The 21,046-nt window shown below is 48.9% G+C and overlaps 1 protein-coding gene across 50 annotated transcripts in view; it reads left to right on the top strand.

Moving 5' to 3' along the window:
• The window catches only part of SORBS1 (sorbin and SH3 domain containing 1), a 230,003-nt gene that overhangs the window by 112,679 nt on the left and 96,278 nt on the right, over positions 1-21,046 (top strand). For 30 of the 50 annotated variants that reach the window (XM_053207919.1, XM_053207926.1, XM_053207920.1 and 27 more), the window contains exons 4-8: positions 5,632-5,700; positions 8,469-8,564; positions 10,629-10,757; positions 20,055-20,081; positions 20,203-20,315. In XM_053207919.1, the coding sequence (XP_053063894.1) occupies positions 5,632-5,700; positions 8,469-8,564; positions 10,629-10,757; positions 20,055-20,081; positions 20,203-20,315 (434 nt within the window). The remainder of the gene's footprint in view (positions 1-5,631; positions 5,701-8,468; positions 8,565-10,628; positions 10,758-20,054; positions 20,082-20,202; positions 20,316-21,046) is intronic. The other 20 variants (XM_053207922.1, XM_053207952.1, XM_053207962.1 and 17 more) reach the window with 3 other exon arrangements.

Raw genomic sequence — 21,046 nt, 5'->3', positions numbered from 1 at the left:
CTAAGGCCCACCTTGGCTTCTGAGCATGCCCTACAGCCTCCTGAGACCTGTAGGCTGAGGGGGAGTTGGGCAGATGACCAAGTCGTAGCTCATTCAAAAAGGTCTCCTGGGGGTGCCTGGGTGGCTCAGTCGGTTAAGCGTCCAACTCTTGATTTCTGCTCAGGTCATGATCTCACGGTTCATGAGTTCGAGCCCCGCGTCGGTCTCTGTGCTGACAGCACAGAGCTGGTTTGGGATTTTCTCTCTCTGCCCCTCCCCCGCTCGCCTGTGCGCATGTGCTCTCTCTCTCAAAATAAATAAATCTTTAAAAGAAAAAAGGTCTCCTAATTCTGCATTCTCTCTGGAGTGTTAATCTAATCTCTGCCCATTAAAAACAAGCCTTTCTCGGGAGCCTGGGTAGCTCAGTCAGTTGAGTGTCCCAACTTTGGCTCAGTTCATGATCTCATAGTTTAGTGGGTTCGAGCCCTGTGCCGGGCTCTGTGCTGACAGCTCAGAACCTGGAGCCTGCTTCAGGTTCTGTGTCTCCCTCTCCCCGCCACCCCCCACTCCCCGCACTCTGTCTCTCTCTCTCTCTAAAATAAATAAACATGACGAAAAAAAAAATAAAAAGCCTTTCCAATTATTGACACACAGTGCCCTGTTAGCCAAATCCTAAATTGTGCAGGACAGCATGTGCTTAGGACAGAGGATGGCTCCAGGTGGAACAGTGCAGGGCCTCAGCTTGGCTTCCTCTCACACCAACTGTATGGCCTCTGGCCCGTGGAGGCCATGTCAGCATTCTCCTCTGTGAAATGGACATCATGAAAGCACCGGCCCGCCCGGACTTTGTGAGGATGAAGTGAGGCAGTGCTTCTCAAGTACTGTGCCCGCGGCATCAGCAGGGTTGGGTCCTCCGTTGTCAGTTCAGCTCACATGTCCTCCTTGAGAGGAGGGGAACTCGACTTGTCTCTGATTCCCTGAGCGCTTTTGCTGCACATGCAGATGCCACACACTTTCTTTTTCCCTCCACGTGGACTTGGGTACCTCCAGGAGCTCCTGCTTTGTAACTCATTTTTTTTCTTTTTGTTTGCTTGGCTTTTTGGTTTTGCTGTCATTTAAAACAGGCCAGGGCTTTTATTTTTTATGTATTTTTTACTTTTCTTTCTTTTTTTTTTTTTTTTTTAAATTTTGCCCTAAAATTTCTGGCTGTACCAGAGTTCGCCTAAGCTGGCATTGCCGCTCCTGGCATGCTTAATGGTAGAAGGAGGAAGAAGGGAGGGGCCCGGCAGGAAAGTGAGGGTGAGGATGGGCCTGCGGGACTTCTCCCAGGTTCGCTGTCAGGCGTGGTGCAAGAAGGCATTTCATAGAAAGAGTCCAAAAAATCTGGACCTTTTGGCCTGATAATCTCACTCTTGGGAATTTCCATCTTAATTCAGAGGAAACAAAAACATCACCCACATGAAGGTGGGGAGTGAGCAGGTTCCTGATGTGCATTTGTTTGATGGAATATTATGCCACTATTGAAAGTGATCATTAAGGGCACCTGGGTGGCTCAGTCGGTTAAGCGTCGGGCTTTGGCTCTGGTCATGATCTCACTGTTCATAAGTTCGAGCCCCGCATCTAGCTCTGTGCTGACAGCTCAGAGCCTGGAGCCCTCTTCAGAGTCTGTATCTCCCTCTCTCTGACCCTCCCCTGCTCACACACACACACACTCTCTCTCTCTCTCTCTCTCTCAAAAATAAATAAACATTAAAAAGAAATAGATCGTTAGGAAGAAAGCAGCTGTGTAGAAAACATTAGTTTTAACCTTTGGTGGAAAGAGAAGCATGAAAATGATGGCACTTTTTAAAAAATATATTTTTATTTATTTAGTTTACATCCAAGTTAGCATATAGTGCACCAACGATTTCGGGAGTAGATTCCTTAGTGCCCCTTACCCATTTAGCCCATCCTGCCTCCCACAACTCCTCCAGGGGTTGTTCTCTCTGGAGAACCCTCCGTTTGTTCTCCATATTTATGAGTCTCTTCTGTTTTGTCTCCCTCCCTGTTTTTATATGATTTTTGCTTCCCTTCCCTTTTGTTCATCTGTTTTGTCTCTTAAAGTCCTCATATGAGTGAAGTCGTATGATATTTGTCTTTCTCTAATTTCACTTAGCAAAATACCCTCCAGTTCCATCCATGTAGTTGCAAATGGCAAGATATCATTCTTTTTGATTGCCGAGTAATACTCCATTGTATATATATGCCATATCTTCTTTATCCATTCAGTAATGCATTCTTTTTATTCCGAGTTTGGAGGAGGCTGCCAGTCACTGAGGGAAGTGCTTTGCTCGTGTTATCTCCTTGCATCCTCCTGGCAAACCCACAAACGTAGCATGAGGTACCAGTCCCATTCTGTAGACGGGGAAACTGAGACCCTGAGAGATTCATGATTTACCTGTGATAACCAGCTAGTGTGTAGTGTGAAGTTTAGGCAAACCCAGGCTGTGGACACCAACACACGATGTCGCAGAGGTCTGAATCTGAGGCAATGGAACTATTTTGCATATTTTCTTCAAGTCTAGCTATATTTAATGAAAAGAAAGAAAGGAAAGGAAATACGTGGGGCTGGACCTGGTGGCAGCTCAGAGGCTGCCCCAGTGCGAGCGTAGGGAGGCCTGAAGCAAGGCCTACGGCCCCAGAAAGGAGACAGTGAAGACGAACTGGGGCAGGTGCACGGGGAAGGGAGAGTTACAGAAAGAACAAGTCGGGTAATGCAGCTTCGGTTTCTGGCCTTCTTGCCAATGCCCTCCTTCCACCCATCCCTGAAATGTAGGTGCGAGGGAGATAATGGCATCTGGGAAAATTAGCCTTCATCTGTAGGTGGACAGGGCAGTGAGCAGGACAGAACCTACGGGCCAGAGTCAGGAGGTCTAGGCTGCCAGCGGGGAGGGGTGGTGGCCCTGCTTGGGTCTGGATCCAGGAGCATCCAGGCTGGCCTGTCAGTGAGGCTGATTGTTGAGAGCCTAGGTAGGTGACCCAGTCTCAGCCAGATGAGCTACTGGGATTTGGGACAGGGCTTCAGGCCCAGCATTTGGGGAAATAGCATATAAGCTATTTCATATAGAATATATTTAGTTTGTATTTATAGAATATGTAGGAGACATTTTTTATTTTAAAAAATCAAAAATGTTTATCCCTGCTGGGGTCAAGAAGATGCCCTGTGGGATGGAGCAGACCTGAATTCAAACCGCAGCTTAGTGATCTTGGGCAGGCCTGGCATCCTCTGTGGACTTCAAATTTCTTACCTATAAGATAGGAGTCCCTAACTCCTAGCTCCAAGGGACTGGGTCTGAAGTATAAAACTGAGATGCTAATTATGGAATGCTTAGTGTGGAACCTCAGATCCAAGCAAATAGATATTTAAAAAGCCATAGCTGGGGCGCCTGGGTGGCTCAGTTGGTTAAACGTCTGACTTCGGCTCAGGTCATGATCTCACAGTTCATGAGTTTGAGCCCCACATCAGGCTCTCTGCTGTCAGTGCAGAGCCCGCTTTGGACCCTCTGTGTCCGTTCTTCTCTGCCTCTTGCTTATGTGCATTTTCCTCTCTCTCTCTCTCTCTCTCTCTCTCTCTCTCTCTCTCAGAAATATTAAAGGAACACCTGGGTGGCCCAGTCGGTTAAGTGTCTGACTCTTGGTTTTGGCTTAGATCATGATCTCACGGTTTCTTGGGTTTGGGCCCCACATCGGGCTCTGCACTGACAATACAGACCCTGCTTGGGATTCTCTCTCCCTGTCTCTCTGCCCATTCCCCACTCGTGCTGTCTCTGTCTCTCTCAAAATAAATAAATAAACTTTAAAAAGATATTCAAAAATAAATAAAAAGCCATAGCTGTTATGATTCTGTTTGTGGCTTGGTGGCTCCTTTGCTGTCGGGGGGCGGGGGTGGGGTCACTCCAAGCGCGCTGGTCACAGGTCTCAGGGTGGCAGGTTCTGTCTGCCCACCTGCTTGCCTTCTTGGGCCTGCCTCTGTCAATCAGGAAGGGGGGACTTGGTGGGGGCTTAGGCTGCCTGTGGGTAGCTGGGGTCTCTCAGTGCCTCCAGCTGGGCAGAACTCAGAAACGTCTTAGCTGACCTAGAGGAAGTGACGTTTGAGGTGAGCCTCAAGGATGCACGGGATTTCCCCAAGGTAAGGAAAGAGGAGGAGGCATTCCTGGCGTGGGCCTTGCAGGTCTGGAAGTATCTGACATACTGGTGGTGGGAGGTGCGGGGGGAGGGGGGGTGTTGTGAGGAGACGGGGGTGGCAGGCAGCTGAAGAGGGAAATGCAGCAGGGAAAGGCTGGAACCAGTGGCTGGAGAGCCCAGAATCCAAGCTGAGCTGCCCAGGCTTTGTCCCCTGAGGTAGCTGCTGGCCACTGTGGCTTGTGTGTTTGCTTGCTTTTAATTATCAGAAAGGTCAGTTAATTTAAATATAATCAGGTAGGCCAAGGTACACGTCATCCAACTTACTAAAAAATTAGGTTCTTAACAATCATTTGTGCATTTGGGGGAATTTGGAATACTTTTTTTTTTCCTCATGGAAATAATTTAAATGAATGAATTCCCAGACTAAATCCCAATATTTTCATTTTCAAAACAGAGGTGAAATACCCTCTACTTACAGTAGAGGGGTTTAAGAAGATACTATTGCATTGAGCCATTTTGCTTTCATCTGTCCTGCACCCTGAGGCTCTTTAACCCGGAAAGGGCCATGGTTAGATCAGGAGCTAGACGGTTCTCTCCAGACGTAGATTGGCAGTGGGCATAGAGAAGGGACAGAATGGAGGTGGGGCGTGGGGAGGCGGTGGTTGGGGAACCGTGTCATCTCCGGGACAGAAACCCAAGAGCCTCAATGGGGGATAGTGGGCAGGTGAGGAGGGGCAGTGTCCAGAGACATTGCAGGGGAGGGATAGCATGCCTTTGGTGACCGGAGATGTGGGTGTGGGGTGAAGGAAGGTGTCAAAGAACCTGAGGTCTCTGTCTGCTGACAGCTCTCACTCTGGATGCCCAGGGATGCGTTTGAGCTAGTCTTCGAGTCGGCTTGCCAGTGAGCAGCTAAGCTTTTGTCATTCGGGAGATACCATTTTGAGGGAATTAAACAGATTTTTTTTAAATTAAATTAAATTTTATTTTATTTTATTTTATTTTATTTTATTTTACTTTACTTTTTAAAAATTTATTTATTTTTGAGAGAGACAGAGCAAGTGGGGGAGGGGCAGAGAGAGAGGGAGAGAGAATCCCCAGCAGGCTCTGCACTGTCAGCACAGAACCCGATATGGGACTCAAACTCACAAACCATGAGGTCATGACCTGAGCTGAAACCAAGAGTTGGACTCTTAAATGACTGAGCCACTCAGGTCCCCCAGGCAGATTTTTTTTTTTTTTTTTGTAATGTCAGAAATGAAGCCACAGCAGGGAGGCAGGAGAGTTTGTCATCTTCCCATCCCCAAACAGCTTTTGTGTTCTCTCCTGGTTCAAGCCACACCACATGCTCAGAGTTCTCCCGTGGTGCCCAAGGGGGCCCTCCTCAGGCCCCGAGAAAGCCTGCCTGTCCCAGCATATGTCACATCAGCAGGACTCAATAAATGTTGGGGGCACATAATCCCAAGCCTGTGCTCTTTGTGTCTCTTTCAGAATGTGATGTTGGTGTTTCTAAAGCCGTGGTGAACGGGTTGGCGCCAGGCAGCAATGGGCAGGACAAAGGTAAGGTCTTGAGGGGAAGCCCGGCTGGTACCACAAGGCAGTTCTACATGGAGCAGAGTATGTTGGGCCTGGGCCACTGGCCTGCCATGAGCAGTCACTGGTCGAATCAGGTCGTGAACTGGAGACCTGTTTCTCACGCCAACTTTGAGCATGTTCTTGCATCTCGTGGGTCCAAGGTCGCTCTTTTCCACTGTGAGGTGACATGTTAAAACCTGTCCCCCACTCATAAGATGTGAGTAACAACAGGTCAAGTACACCAACTGAGGCCTGTGTCACGCCTGGTGTGAATGGCATTTATCGGCCTGAAGTCTCTCTCACCCAGCATTTTACCTTCACCTACGGTAAATAGTGACACGCTCACAGTCCTGACCCTGAGGCAAGACCCTCTAATGCTGAAATAAGTTATTTCAGTGGCATTAGTTTCCTGTGCATCTTTGATTTTCAGGTTTTAAACATTTTCAGACAAAAGATTTAAGTGTGAAGTGAATTATGGGTAAGATGACCTTTGAGGTCCCGTTTGCCCTGTGGTCTCTCATGGTCAGTGTCTCAGCGTGGCTGCCCAAGTAGCCGGGCAGCAAGGCTCCCATGTCACTTCTGCAGTGTGTCGTGAGCAGAGTGGTGAAGTACCTTGCTTCTGCTGCTCACAGACAGACATCTCGGGAGGTCCATCGTCTTTATGGATGTGAGTGCCCTTATCTAGAAAATGAGGGAATTAGATGTTATGCAGTGTTTATTCCTGCTTCAAATTCGGGGTTTTAGTGATTCCATCTGTGCTCATCCCAATACATTTTGTGGTATCAATGAGAGGGGGCAAAAGTCCTGTCATTGAGCATTCAAGTCAAAATGCACCATCTCTGAAAGAATAATTTCAGAAAGTGACACGTTTGGCCTTCATAATTTCCTTCTGGTTCAGCCGAATATTCCTCTTGAGACCAGGCAAAGTGTAAAGTCAGGAGGAGCAGCCGGGAAGGGAAGGCATAGAGCACAGGAGGAGATGGGGAATGGGGGGGCCCAGTTGGTTTGGGGGTCATCTCCTCTGCTGCTCTGTGCTCCTTGCCTCCCTGCTTCCCTCCCCGACCACCCCTCTCTCATGGTGTGGGTCCATGTTCTCAGGGCCTTGGACAATCTTACTAAGTTACGCTTGGGAGCGTTGAGGGGCAGTGCCTGTGGCATGGCTCCACGGGTGTGTTTAAGCATTCAGTGAGCATGGGGTGGGGTTGGGCCCTGATGCTTAGAAAACCTGTGGGGCCACCAACCCCATCCCCGTGAATTCATCAGTAGAGGAGACTTCAGGGGTGTGGGAGAGGGTGGCAGGTGGATTCCACTCTCAACTCGGTAAGACTCAACCTTCATTTGGAAAGGAGGCAGCAGATGTCACCTGAAGGTGATCATGGCGTCCTGGGGGAACTGAACAGGTCACTGAACCAGGTGCCAGGACATCTAAGCTCCAGCCTCTTCCCCTAAAAGCTGGATGACTCTGAGCAGCTCCGAGCCTCTTGCTTTTTCCTCTGAAAATGGTAACAAAAATCCCAGGTGGTCATAAGGAGCAGGCAGTAGGATTGCTGTGAAAGCATCTTAATACATGTAATATTGCTATTATCTACTTAGTTGTTGATGGCCGTATGCTATGTGACCGCCTTATGAAGCAGCAGCATGATGGACTGGAAGGTGAACTCTCCAAGGTTGAGGTGCCTACATCCCTCCTGTCCCCAGGCAGGCTCGCCTGCATGATACTGATGCACTAGTGACCATCTTGCTTCCCAAACAGCCTCACCCCCAGTTATTATGTAGATCTGGGGCCATAAGACCTCGGAGTGCTGCTCATTGGGGTGACATTGGTGCCATGACACGTGAGCTCCCATCTCTATTTGCTGCCATTAGGACGAGAGGGTGAGGGGAGGCCCCCCAACAGGCTTATCATGAGGAGGAAGGTTTGGGGATGTGCCCACCATCGAGACTCCAGAATTTGGGGACACAGGGGGTGCAGGGCAGCCTGCAGATGGAGAAGTATGAGCACCCAGGATATAAGGACACATCCCTGGCCACATCCCAGGCAGCCATCCTAGTTCTCTTACCCACATGCTGGCTGTCAGGATCCTGGGCTGCATCCGTGGGTGCTTCCCAGAGCCTTGAGCACGCACTGGACACCTGGCAACCTCTTGTCCAGGAAAGGCCGGTTTGAGCAAGACCATCTGCTGCCCAACAGATGGAGGTTCTGATTTGCTTGGGGACAGAGGACCATGGTTGTGAGAGCAGACACAGGACCCCGGAAGTTGTGATGGTGGGGAAGCAGCTGTAGTGACTGAGAGGACCAGGCAGCTCAGCAGCTTGTTCCCTTCCCTCCTCCGCTCATCTGGGGCCTGAGCCAGAGCTCTCCTCCTCACGGCCCTGCCCCCAGCACAGACACCCCGGCATTATTCTCCCAGGGGCCCCTTGGACGCTGGGTGCTCTCCCTTCCTCTGTGTGCCAGGCCATCTGTGTGTCTGGAAATCTCTTTGTCCACAGCCTTGGCACATTCCTGCTGTGGCACGAGGCACAGATGAACACTGACCAACTGCGTATGGGTGACGGTGGGAGGGTTCTGCCATATTGGCATGGAACCCTGGAGAGGGAAAGCAGGTTATTTTAAATTACCGCATCTACTGCTCTTCATATTGTTCTTTTCGTGTGGGCGACTTCCTCCTATTGTCCCTGCCCAGTTCCTCAACTGCCTGAGTGTTTCCCAAATGTTCTTTCTGGATACACCATTTACCCTTTTGTGTTTTCAGCAACTGCCGACCCTTTACGTGCACGCTCTATTTCTGCTGTTAAAATAATTCCCGTGAAGACAGTGAAAAGCTCTTCAGGCCTGGTACTCCCTCCAGGTATCTTTTCTTGGGTTGGTTTCTTTCTTTCATTCTTTCTTTCTTTCTTTCTTTCTTTCTTTCTTTCTTTCTTTCTTTCTTTCTTTCTTTTTCTTTTATTAGCTTATCATGCATGTTTTTCCTTTCTTTCCTTCTAACAAAGACTCAAAGGCTTAATCCTTATTCCCTCTCACATCCTTGGCTCACATCCTTTCTGTGTGTGTGTGTGTGTGTGTGTGTGTGTCTGTGAGCCAGCAAGTCTGGAGAAGAACTGACAGGTGCCTTGCCCCTCCTCTCTTTAGTAGAAGGGTCAGTCCAGAGGCTAATCATTTACTCTGCCCTGGGTCTTTGGTACATGAGGTATGTGATACATGGAGGTACATGAGGCACGTGGCTTTGCAGAGGGGCTTCCAGCTCCCAGTATTTTATTTAAAACTTCAGTCTCCCCGAGAATGAATGTATCCCCAGAAGGAACCTCTGAGTTGGGCTGAACTTGAAGCAGCTGCCTTAGATACCTAACCTAGATGCACCCCTGTGAGGCTTGCTGGGCCATTTTCCTCCTCAACCCCCGACTTCACCTCCTCTCCAAGGAGAGGGTGCCCTTCAGCTCTCTGCTCTGGCACATAGCTTCCTTCTGTGCCAAACGGGACAAGTGAGGCTGAGGTGGCGCTTTATCCCAGTGGGGCTTTCGGGAGTTGGGCAGATCTGGTTATGGACCTGGGAACCTAGGATGGCTGGATTTGTCAGTTTGCTGCTCATCCTTTTTGAAAAGACCATGAATCAGTTTTCCCAGTAGTTTTGCGACATCAGTCACTTATCCTCTTGACAGGGTTGGACAAGTCGCATGCTCCCCAAGGCTGCCGCCTGCTCTGCCATACTTTGTGGTTTTGTGCTTCACTCTCACTGGGAAGAGGTGCTGACGGGGCTCTCTCCTGTCTGCTCTCTCCTGTCACACGGCGGTCGTTCATCTGAGCTGTTGGAAAGAGGCTGCTGGACTTGGAAAGAAGGAGGGAAGAGGCTTCTCCCTGCCCTGGCACGGGAATGGGGTGGGGTTGATGTCTGAGCCTACATCCTGCCCATCACCCACCTTCAGCCTTACCACATAATCGCAGTCTTGACAATTTTAGGTCAGAGGTCCAGGCTGTGCTGTGAGCAATTTGAAAAAAATGAACTGTGGAATTCAGTTCAGCTCTAGCTGCACAGAAGGAAACACGTGCTTTCTAGCACTGTGTGATTGATCTACATCAGTTTCTGGCCTCCCCATCACTGGTTTTCCGAGGGATGGACATCCAGATCTTCTGAGGTCTGTTTTAAAATCCTTCTCAATGGAATTTTGAAAGATGGCCTGCGTCTGCTGTTAGGCCATTGTGAACTGTAGGAGAGGTCGGGACCCAGGGAAGGCTCAGTGGGGGGTGTGGTGAACACTGTTCACGGAAGGATTTAGCGCTTCTTGTCGTTTTCTTTGGTGTGAATTCATGACGTTTGGAATGTGAGGCTCTTACCCATGATCTTTCTCCACAGGCAGCATATCCTGTCATCGTTTCAAGGGTCTTGACTTGCTGATAGAAGATTTTCTTTTCCTTTTCCTTTTTCTTTTTCCAATGGGGAACTCCAGGGAGCAGTGATTCTCCCCAGAACAACTTGATTCCCAATGTTTCCAGCTTGCTCTTTTATAAGAAGAATGGTCTGGAAGCTTGAGAAATCTCTCATCAGCTCTTGCTTGAATTGTGCCTTACTAATTGGTCAGAAGTCTACTCCCCAGCCCAAGCCTCATCTAATAAAAGGAATTAACCTGCATTCATTTTGAAATGTTTTCAGCTGATAATTATAACTTACACAGAACTCATTGTTGCCTCCATTTTCCCCAAACCTCATGACGTGTGGTAAACCTCCGAAAATGGGATTCGTCTTTCTCCTCCACCCACAAATTAATTTTCATTGACCACCACACTGACCATAAGGCTTTCCATGGCTATAAGCAGGTTCATCTCATTCTCTGGCTGTAATGAGTTGCTAGCTGACTACTGGCTTTAATCCTTCAGGAGCCTTGGATTCAGGCTTCTCTTTTGTGCCTTTCCTTTTCAGACATGGATCCAACGAAAATCTGCACTGGGAAGGGAGCGGTGACTCTCCGGGCCTCGTCTTCCTACAGGGAAGTCCCAAGCAGCAGCCCCACGAGCCCTCAAGAAACCCCACAACATGAAAGCAAACCAGGTGTGTGACCCCTGTGCTGGGGGGAGCTGTTCAAAGTCATACTGGGAGGGAGGGAGGCCTGCCTGCTTTTGCTCAGAAAGGTATGAATTCATCTGCTGCCTCCCAACTCTCCCAGGGGGTCCCTAGAACGGTCAACACCTCACTCCACGTGTGGTGGGTGGTGATCAGTGCCCTGAACTAATGGGTATTCACTTGCTTCAGGCAGACGCATAGCAGAGGCCACCACTTTGTTAGCTTTTGACCAGAGATGAGGAGAAACCTCATTAGGGAGCCGATGGCTCTGCAGAGGACAGAGGTGGCTTAGGGGCATGGGAGGGAGTGGTGAGATGGGCTAGAGGGGAGGTTTTGCAAGGCCATCCCCGCTTTTGAGAGCTGGGTGTAACTGGCCAGGCAGGGCTGGGGCAGTAGGAGGGGAGAAGCCAAGGGAGGCTGAGAAGTGCAGGTGCCTGACTGGCCAGGCTCCCAGGAAAACGGTGGGGCAGGGCTCAAGCCTGATGGGGGTGAGCTGGCGGCCAAAGCAGCAGGAACAGAAGAGCAATTCCGAGGCCCCTGCACACTAGGAGCCAAGAGAAACAAAAGAAGCTCCCATATGCAGCCCACCTCCCATCTGATCCATTGTTCAGGGTGTCTAGAGAGTGGTGTTGAGAACTGGGACCTGGGAACCCAATAGATCGGCATTCTACCACCTGTGGCTGTGCAACTGTGAACGGGACATTTCACTGTCTCAACCCTAGTGATCTCATCTGGAGAATGGGCTTGATAATTGCACCTGCCTCAGCATTCCTGTGAGCGTGGAGGATGTTAAGTTTTTGCACCTGCCTAGTGACATGGAACAAGCCCTTAGCTGCTATTCGTAGGTTATGATTGTGATTATTTTGACCTCTCTAGAGAGGGTGCTCCAGAGGGCCCCTCCCCACTCACCCCCCCCCCCCCCCCACAAAGTGTTCTGGGCACTGAGAAACACTGAGGTTTCACAGGGACAGCTGGCTTTATGGCCCCCTGCCCTCCACATGGCACTGGTTCTCACATTGGAGCTGCATCAGAATCACTGGAGTAAAATGACAGGGTGCTGCATCCCAGGCCAGAGCTTTAGGATTTATGATTCCCACTTGTAGGTTTGAGGTGGGGTTGGAGGGTTTACATTTCTGACAAGTTCCAGGTCATGCTGCTGCTGCTGCTGCTGCTCCAAGGACCACATTTGAAAGCTACTGCTGTAGGGAAAGGGGATTTCTTCCTTTCTGGATGGAAATGAAGGGAGTAAAGGAATTAGGATAATGTCCACTTCCTTGGGACTGGAGACAAAAGGAAGTGGGACACACAAACTTTTTGGTGCAGTGGGGAGCAGTGTGTTGTGATGAGATGGAATTCTGTAGGATGGGGATGGTTGGTGCCCAGCATCCCGGGTCATGCCCAGGAAACTGACTTCCTGTCCCAGCCACCTATAACTAGCGCCAAGGCAGATGCCCAAGGACTAGGCCAGGCTAGGGTTTGAGCACAAACCCTGTTCTGATAATGTTGCCTCCCTGTGGAGGGTTTCTTTTTCCCTGGTCTCAGGGCAGGCATAAGTGGCTGCCAGCACTATTGGTTGAAAGAAGCTTCTTGGCCTCATATTCCTGAACCCATACCTGAAAAGGTAGGGCCAAGCAATGAAGGCAAAATAATTCCTTCCTAAGGCTAGTTTAATCCAGCCTCTCCAGGCCTAACTGGGAAGATCTAGCTCCCAAGGATGTTTGAGGAAGAGACAATCCTAAGGGATAATTTAAAGAAAAAGACCATACCTACAGCTCATCGCCCAATAAAATGACCTTATCAAGCTCAGGGCCCTTTCTCTGGTGGTATAAAGGTAGAGCGAATGGGAGGAGGAGAGGGTCCTTGAGCTCCCCCTGGTGGTTATAGAGTGGCACTAACATAGAACACCTGCTACTCTTTCGCCCAGTAGTCTTGGGCTTGGGCTTACAGTGCCGTGCAGTGATTTGAGCACTTTAAGAAGCTCTCTAGTCCCCAAATAATTCCATATCCTACGAATTCTGACAACTCACTTGGGTGAAAAAAGATCTTGTTTGAAAACGCAAATACATTGAAGAATTAGGGGATAGCCCAGTCGTGCACACTTCCAAGGTAAAAATCAGTTTTAGTAGATTATTTTCCTCCTGGTAAGTGGAGTTCATTGGCTCCAAGCCAACAGACATTTAGTTAGCATCATCAGTGTGCCAGGCACTAAGTAGTCACTGGGAATTGTGGCGAGAAATGGGGAGAAGGGAAGGACAAGGAGAGTAATTCTAGGTGCATTAGGTGAGGACAGAAGTCCTTTTGATGCAACAGAGGAGTCTGGCGTGGGCCGCTAGTCCACTTCTGCGCTTTCCGACTGGGGAAGCCACACCTTTGAAGACCGTGTAAAGTATGAGGGACCTGTGCAAGCTGCTTTCCAAGCTTCCTAGCTCCAAAATGCTCTATGACCTTGGGAAGTTTGGGGATTAACCTGACACAAACAGAATCCCATTCACTGAGGTCAGATTCGAGATTACACACCAGGGCAGTTTGGGGTGGAAGGAAGAAGCTGGGTTTGAGTAAGGGGAAGAGTAAGTACCAAAGAGGCTGGGATGAGTTAACATTGGGGTGAGGTTAAAAAAGCATGTGACTCCAAGGATGGGACCTCCCAGCTGGAGACCTTTCCTCTTACTGTACTGCTCACGGACCAGCATCCTGCGGACTCTTGACTGGCTATGTCCAGGCGGCTCCTCAGCCCTCCCCTCATCCCTGCCTGCTCCCTCCGCTTGGGCCTCTGGCTGATGACCTGCCTACCCCGCAGCGGCCTCTAGTCCTGTCACAGGGCCTGGGAGTCCATGGGCCTCGACAAGCCTCAGGCAAACCATTTTCTGTACCATCTGCAGGCAGCCACGTTCAGCCCGGACCAGCAGCACACATATGAGGCAGCGAGTGTCTCTTGCCAACGACAGGGCATGCTTCCTGCTCGCAGTGCCTTCACAGATAGCTGATGTCCAGTAGCATCCAGCTCCCTCCCTTATCACCAGGGCCAGCATCTGTGCCCCAGCTCCTGTGTCTGCCTTTCTCTGCCTGCTCCCTGGCTTCACCACCTCCTTCCATCCCTGTATATCTACAAGTTGCTGATCATTTGCCCAGACCGGAAGCTCCAGTCTTGTGCTACTGCCCAGCATCTGTGTCCTGGTTTCTTTCCTTACGTGACCCTTTGACACCCGCATTTCAGAGGTGGCTCCTGTTTCCAGTCCTTGCTTCAGCTCCCTCATCCTATGAGACCTGGTCTAGTTCTGCAGTGACACAGCCCTCTGTTGAGGCTCAGCTCTGCCACTTACCATCTTTGTGATGTGGGCAACTCATTCAGCCTTGGCGAGCTTCAGTTTCCTCATCTATAAAATGGGGATGACCTGAGTAGAGTTGCTGGGATTCAGTGAGCTCTTTCACACCAAGATCTAGCATGAGCCAGACACACAACAGGTGCTCTTTGATGACAACCATCCTAGTTATGCACATCCGGAGGCCTGTCACAGCCTTCCAGTAATTGCAGTTGGTGGCCTTGAGGGCAGCGGGAATGAAGAACCAGGGCCAGGGGGAAAGTGCATGTGGAAGAGTGAAGTGGCAGGGCTTGGTACAGTGTGTTTGAGGAGCTTGGAGATGTGAACCTGCCGAGAAGGAAGTGCCTCCCCTGGTTGACTAGGAGGATGGCTGAGGTGCTCATGGAAGCAGTGGCTTTATGAAGGGAGAGAAAGGGATGTTGAATTCCATAGTTTGACATACTAAGTTTTGGGGAAAGGGCAGGGCCTCTAGGAAGGAGTTTCTAAAAGATATTTGGAAACTTGGAGTTCAGAGTGTGGGTTTGGGAGCCGTGTGCATCCAAGATTGGGAGGATGGAGGTGCTGTCTGAGGTGGAGGGTGGTAGAGTCCTTGGAGTTGCCCGGTTTAAACCCATCCTCCAGGCTCCTGCCCTCAAGAGGTAGCTCGACTCTGGATTGTCACCCGTGGCTTCCTGACCAGCCTCCTAATCTGTGAATGTGGACCTTCGTTTTTGGATCAGAACCTTCTAGAAAGAACTGCAATAATTTTAGTGCTGACTCCCTGACTCTGGGAGAGGTATTACCTTATCCCTGCTTCCTTGCCTGGCCATCATTGCCTGGCCAGGTCTGGGTATTGACCTGGTTGGTTCAGGGAGTCTACACCTGTGTCCCCAGGTCAGAGTGTTACTCTAGAAGAGACAGGGAGCCTGATGAACCGGTGAGTGTGATACCAAGCTTCCTGTCTGGTGTAGCCAGAAGGCCATCAATCCCTATGTTCTGACCCACAAGCCAAAATCCAGTTCAACCCCTACATTTTGTTAATTCTGTGCCGGTTGCCTCCAGTCTTTCCTGCCTGATTCTTGACTACCACATTAGCTTTGGGCGTAAATCAACTCATTTCCTTTGGTTTGACTCTTGTGTTTGTGCTCCAGAAATGGCAGTAGCAAAAAGGTATCATGAGAAAATTGACGTGGAAGCAGTTAAAGACTGCTAAAGACCGTTAAAGCGAGTTAGAGTCCTCTTGTATGCATGCCTGTACAAGAATTAGGGCCAAAGAAGTTGGAAGGAAAAGACTCCACCAGAGAACACCGTGATTTCTGACACCAAATGCTCATTGAAGGGATTCCAAAAAGTACCCTCAGGTTTCATATTTTGCTAGGACTCAACTCATTGAAAGCTGTTGTACTCATATATTCACAGTTATGGTGGATTACAGGGAGAGGATACAGATTAATATCAGCCAAGAGAAGAAGTCCAAAGTGAGCTCTAGGGAAGAAGCAAGCACAGAGACTTTTGTTGACCTCTCCTAGGGAGTCAGGATACATTAGTTCCTGTCTGATGTAGCCTAAAGACCATCAATCCCCGTGTTCTGACCCACAAGCCAAAATTCAGTTCAACCCCTACGTTTTGTTAATTGGGGCAAGGACGGGACCTCTAGAAAGAAGTTTCTAAAAGACATTTGGAAATTTGCAGTTCAGAGTGTGGATTGAGGTGTGACAGTATGTTCAGCGAACTGTCAGTCAGGAAGTTCTCCTGAGCTGTTGTGCCCAGAGTTTTTATCCACTGCTCATGTGGCTAGTCTCACTCTCCAGCCCGAGGGTGAGCTCTTGATGGCTCAAAGTCCCCACGCTGAATCGCATTATTGATCTGGCACAAAGACGCTCCCATTGGGATGACATTATAGATTCAGAGATTAATTCCCAGAAGGCAGATGGCAAAGGCCAGATCTCTTTCTGGGTAAGGTTAAATTATTTACCACACAGCTGGAATAAAGAAATAAACATAATGAGATTTGGAACACTATTAGATCCACTGGTGACAATTCTTGGGATACCCTCCTAGAATACATTGAATCTGACTCAGTAAAAGTTATCCTGAGATCCTAAGTACTGATCAGCAGAACAGCTTCAGAGCAGACCAAAATGAAATTAGCACAGAATGAGATAAAAGAAAATATCAAGAGGTTGTGGCCACAGGCCAGCAAAGATCATGTATAAAAAACAGATAGAGGAAAAGATAAGACAAAATAAACTGTACTTCTCCTGGAAAGGCTCGGTCTCAGCAGGGCTGCAAAACCTACCTAGAATCCAACTTTTCTAAGCCCTCCTCCCCCCTCAGGGGCTCTGAGGTAACATTTATCGAAAGAAGCATTTTGACAGTCTCCTCAACCACGAGCTAATAATTGATGGTTATGTATATAAAATTTCACCTGCCGCACTTGGATACAAATGGCTGTGGGCTGGTGCCGACCTTCAAGGTTCAGAAGACTAGGTAACAGAGGATGACATACATTGGAAATTCAGCCTTCCTTTAGTGAGGAAGAGAGGAATGCCTAGAGAGGTCCTGGAAATTGCCTTTTCTGGGGCAAGGTGAGGGGAACAGTTTTTGTGACTTGAAATGAGAAGAAAAAGTGGGTTGATTTCCATGGATATTGCCTTCTCAAAGCTGTTTATCAGATGGCAGATGTCAACAACTCTCATTTCTATGTGTGGGGAAACTTTTTTCCCTTAGTTTTGGATTCCAATTTTACTAATAAGCACATACTTTCTGCCAGGTATTTCCATTAAGTCCTCATGACTCAAAAGAGGTAGATAATACTTCATTTCACAGATGAGGCTGTCCTGTGCTGTGGGATGTGCAGTTAGCAAGGACTCCAGCTAGACAGTCGGATGCCAAAATGATAGTCCCCTTACGACTAGTGCTTTGGAGGGACAGACTCATCTCCGCTGTCCATGACGCATCCGCTTGTCAGTGTCACCTGAATAGAAGCAACTCAACCAAGTACAAAAGAGCAGACAAAGTAATGTGCCCCCATGTCCGTGTAGAAAGCTCACGTCCTTCATCAGATAGCCCCTCACTCAGAACCTATTGATATTCAGTGTATGTGTAAATCTAATACATTTGACAGAATGGCTCGACGAAGGTGGGCTAGAAATAACTTAGGAAGGTGGGACAGTATAAGTTGATGGATACAGGGTTGGGGGGAACCATTATCATATTGTGTTACTTCGTGCTTGAGGGCCTGCCATGTGCAAATAAATCTCTGGGCCAGGAATCTGGATGGATGCAACAGTGAGTGTTAAAAATGGTCACTTTTAGGATCCTTCACATGCCTGATCTCTGGGTCTTCAGCAACCCTATGGTGTCCATGGAGTAAGGATCCCATTTTATAGACGAGAAAAAGAAAGTTCAGAGTGATTGGCAGCCTGCCCTTGGTCACAGAAGCCAGTACATTGCAATAATGTACATAAAACTCAAATCCTATAAATTCCCCAGCTATGTGGTTGGGAAGAGAAGACAAATACCTGTGAATTATGCATAAGGGAGTAGCAGAAATGTACCCAGCAACCCACTAAAAGAATACATGACAGAAATGTTATAAAAACCTCTGTTTGGGGGGCCCCTGGGTGGCTCAGTCCGTTAAGCATTTTGGTTCAGGTCATATCTACAGTTCATGAGCTCAAGCCCTGCATCAGGCTCCATGCTGAGGTTGGAGCCTGCTTAGGATTCTCTCCCTCTCTCTCTGCCCCTTCCCCATTCTCTTTCTCTCTGTCTCTCAATAATAAACTTAAAAAACCCTCTATTTTAGAGGGGAAAAGAAAGCAAAAATGGGTACAAAATAGTTAACAGTTAATGGGAAACAGTTTTCCAGAAAAACGATGTGTTTCAAATGGTCCTTGTATCGTGGTTTTCAAAGTATGGACTGTGGACCGGCAGCCTCAGCATCACCTGGGAAACATGGTAGAAATGTAAGCCTTCACCTCTCATCCACTGAGTCAGAAGTGCTGGGGGTCGGGCCCTCCAGTCTGTGCTAACAAGCACGCGGGTGATTCTACTGCAGTTGAACTGCTGTGCAGGGGGGGCAAACCATTCGAAACCTTTACCTGATGCTTTGCCTTTTGTTCTCACACCTTTTCTCCCACCTCCTCCCTGGAATGTAGGTGGTTGGTGGGGGGGGGGGGGGTTGGTGGCTGTGGGTGTTGGGCAGAGTGCTGCACTAGCTTCGGGATACCCAGGCTGGCTGCTTTGCATTTCCAAGCTGTGTGATGTGGGGCAAGCTGGCCTGTCTTGTCCTCGTCCGTGAACGAGTGATCACCCACCTCACAGACTTGCCGTGTACACTAAATGAAGTACTAGATAGGACAAAAGTGACTAACGGTGTCTGGCCCTTCGATGGTGTTCAGTAACCCTGGAAAATCTCCACTCGACATCTGGAAAGCCCACCTCTAGTCCTTGAGGTGGGGCTTGGGTTGTGACAGCTGCTGTATTAGTCCCTCTTTATACCCCTAGAGGGTAAGATAAGAGTAGGCAGGACACGGGGCGCCTGGGTGGCTCAGTGGGTTGAGCATCCGACTTCGGCTCAGGTCATGATCTCACAGCTCGTGGGCTCAAGCCCTGCGTCGGGCTCTGTGCCGACAGCTCGGAGCCTGGAGCCTGCTTCAGATTCTGTATCTCCTTCCCTGCCCCTCCCCCGCTCGTGCTGTCTCTCTCAAAAAATAAATTTTTAAAAGTTATTAAAAAAAAAAGAGTAGGCAGGACATGAAGAAGGAAGTTAAGGGTTTGGCTAGTTCAGGGGGTTGGCACACTATGGCCTGCAGGCCACATCTGGTCCATGCCTATTTTTGTACAAAAAATAGTACAATGGGAAAATGGTTCAAAGGAAAGCACAAGAGGAATAGTATTATATGCATGTGAAAATTCTATGAAATTCAAATTTCAGTGTCCACAAATAAAAGTTCTTTGGAATACATCCACACTCATTCATGTACATGTTATCTGTGGCCACTTTTGTGCTAGGATAGCAGGGTTGAATAGCTGCGACTGAGACCATATGGCCCGCAATCCCTAAAATATTTACTGTCTGGCCCTTGATAGAAAAAGGTTGCTGACCTCCGGGCTAGGTGGAGGGCAGATCATAGAGACGAGGTGATGCGGAAGGTGATGATGATAGCTAGCAAACATTTACTGAGCCCTGGCAGACACTGTGCTAAGCATTTCTCCTGCATTATGTCATTTAATCCTTATAGCAACACTTAGGAAGCAAGCATAGCATTATCCCCACTTTTCAGATGGGAAAATAGGCTTAGAACTTGCTCAGGGTCACAGAGCCCATCGGTGGTGGATCCAGGATTTGAGTTGAGGTCAGGGTGGTAGCCAGCCACAAGGGGCCATGGGTGGCTTGTCACGTGACGAAAACGCAGGGTGATTAGATTTTGAAATGTTTATGTGGCTCATTGAAATGGAAAGAAGGAAAGCAGGCAGAGGAGGAAAAAAAAAGTCCTTATCACAGCAGATACTTCTGGGCTTAAATCATGCTTTCCCCCTAGCCCCGCTGCCAGTAGCCACAGAAAAAGTGCTTATCTACTTCTCCCTCTCCAGAGTCAGTTAATTAAGCCCAGCCTGCTAATGAGGAGAGGTCATTCAGAGCCCACATCAGGGATGGAGAAGGGGAATGGGAGTTACTAGGGACAGGGCAGGGGAGAGTTCTGTTGCCTTTTTGTCTGTAAAATAAGAATGTCAAGGAACAATTGTTTCTTCATTACTGTGAATGTGAGCCTTGTGTTTTCAAAGGTCAGCGCCTGTGAGCACATCATGGTTTAGAGTGGGTTCCTATGGTAATTAGGCCATCGTGACTGAGGGCATTTTGTGTCAGGCCACGGGGTGCTGGGTTTTCCTCTTTCTCTGCAGTACATGCTTGTTTCCTGCGAGTGTAACCATTTCTGTTTGCCCCTTTCTCTTGTTTTCATCCTTTCTGCACCACACGTAGTTCTGGACTCAGAGAATCCCTCAGCAGGTATGGTTTCTCTTGCATTCTTTCTGCCCCTGCCTTCCACCAGGGACTTATATGAAAGGGGAACCGGGGAGTGTTCCCTGTGAGTGAGGGGTTTCTTTCTTTTTTTCCCCCCATCTCTCAGATGAGTGGAGGCTCTCTTCCAATGCTGATGCCAATGGAAACGCCCAGCCCTCCTCACTTGCTGCCAAGGGCTACAGAAGTGTGCATCCCAACCTTTCTTCCGACAAGCCCCAGGTAGGCCTGTGCCCACGGGTGGGGTGGGGACTGGTGAGTGGCACCTGTTCTTGAGTCTTTTAGCCTGCGCTCATGACTTCCTGCTTGCCCAGCTGAATAACGGACTGGGATCTGAGCCACACTTTTGGCTACTGTGGAAAAGTTCTGCAAGGACCAGAGATAGAGAAAAGTTGGGGCTCAAGGACAGCAGAGGATGAGGATGATCTATACCAGGGGATAGGAAGTGTGAGCCCAATGTTTCTAGGTTTGAAATGTATGTGGAAATGTTCTGAAAGAGGGAATGCATTTAGCCCTGAGTAAGGGGGGAAAGAGTCTGAGCCTGGTGGGTTAAAAACTCTGTAATCAAAGAGTACGCTCTTGTGTTTATTGCATTTATTTGCTGTAAGAGTTCCAGCAACTCTAGGCTTACAGATCACGATTGGGTAGCTGTGGCCAGCCCCAAACCCAGTGGCCCAGAGCAGGCAGACGGACGTCTGAATGGCCGGAACAGCACAGCCTCAACTGCCTCGTGCTGATCTGCTAAAGAACACACCAACCCCCGCCCCAGGCCCCGCACAACTTGGAGAAGGGATCATTTTGCCTTAAGTCTTTCCCCTAAGTTGTTTTCCTGATCTTTTTTCCTTCCTCTCCCTGTCACTACTCTGCCATTTTGATGAAAGAATAGATCCTGTTTTAGTTTAGTGAAGAGTTTTTTACAGAGGAGTAACATCCGTGGGATGGAGCCATCCTTT

This window comes from Acinonyx jubatus, chromosome D2 (genome assembly GCF_027475565.1).
Source record: "Acinonyx jubatus isolate Ajub_Pintada_27869175 chromosome D2, VMU_Ajub_asm_v1.0, whole genome shotgun sequence".
Lineage (NCBI taxonomy): Eukaryota > Metazoa > Chordata > Mammalia > Carnivora > Felidae > Acinonyx > Acinonyx jubatus.
The sequence above is the reverse complement of the archived record's forward strand: the minus strand, read 5'-3'. Positions and strand labels throughout refer to the sequence as shown.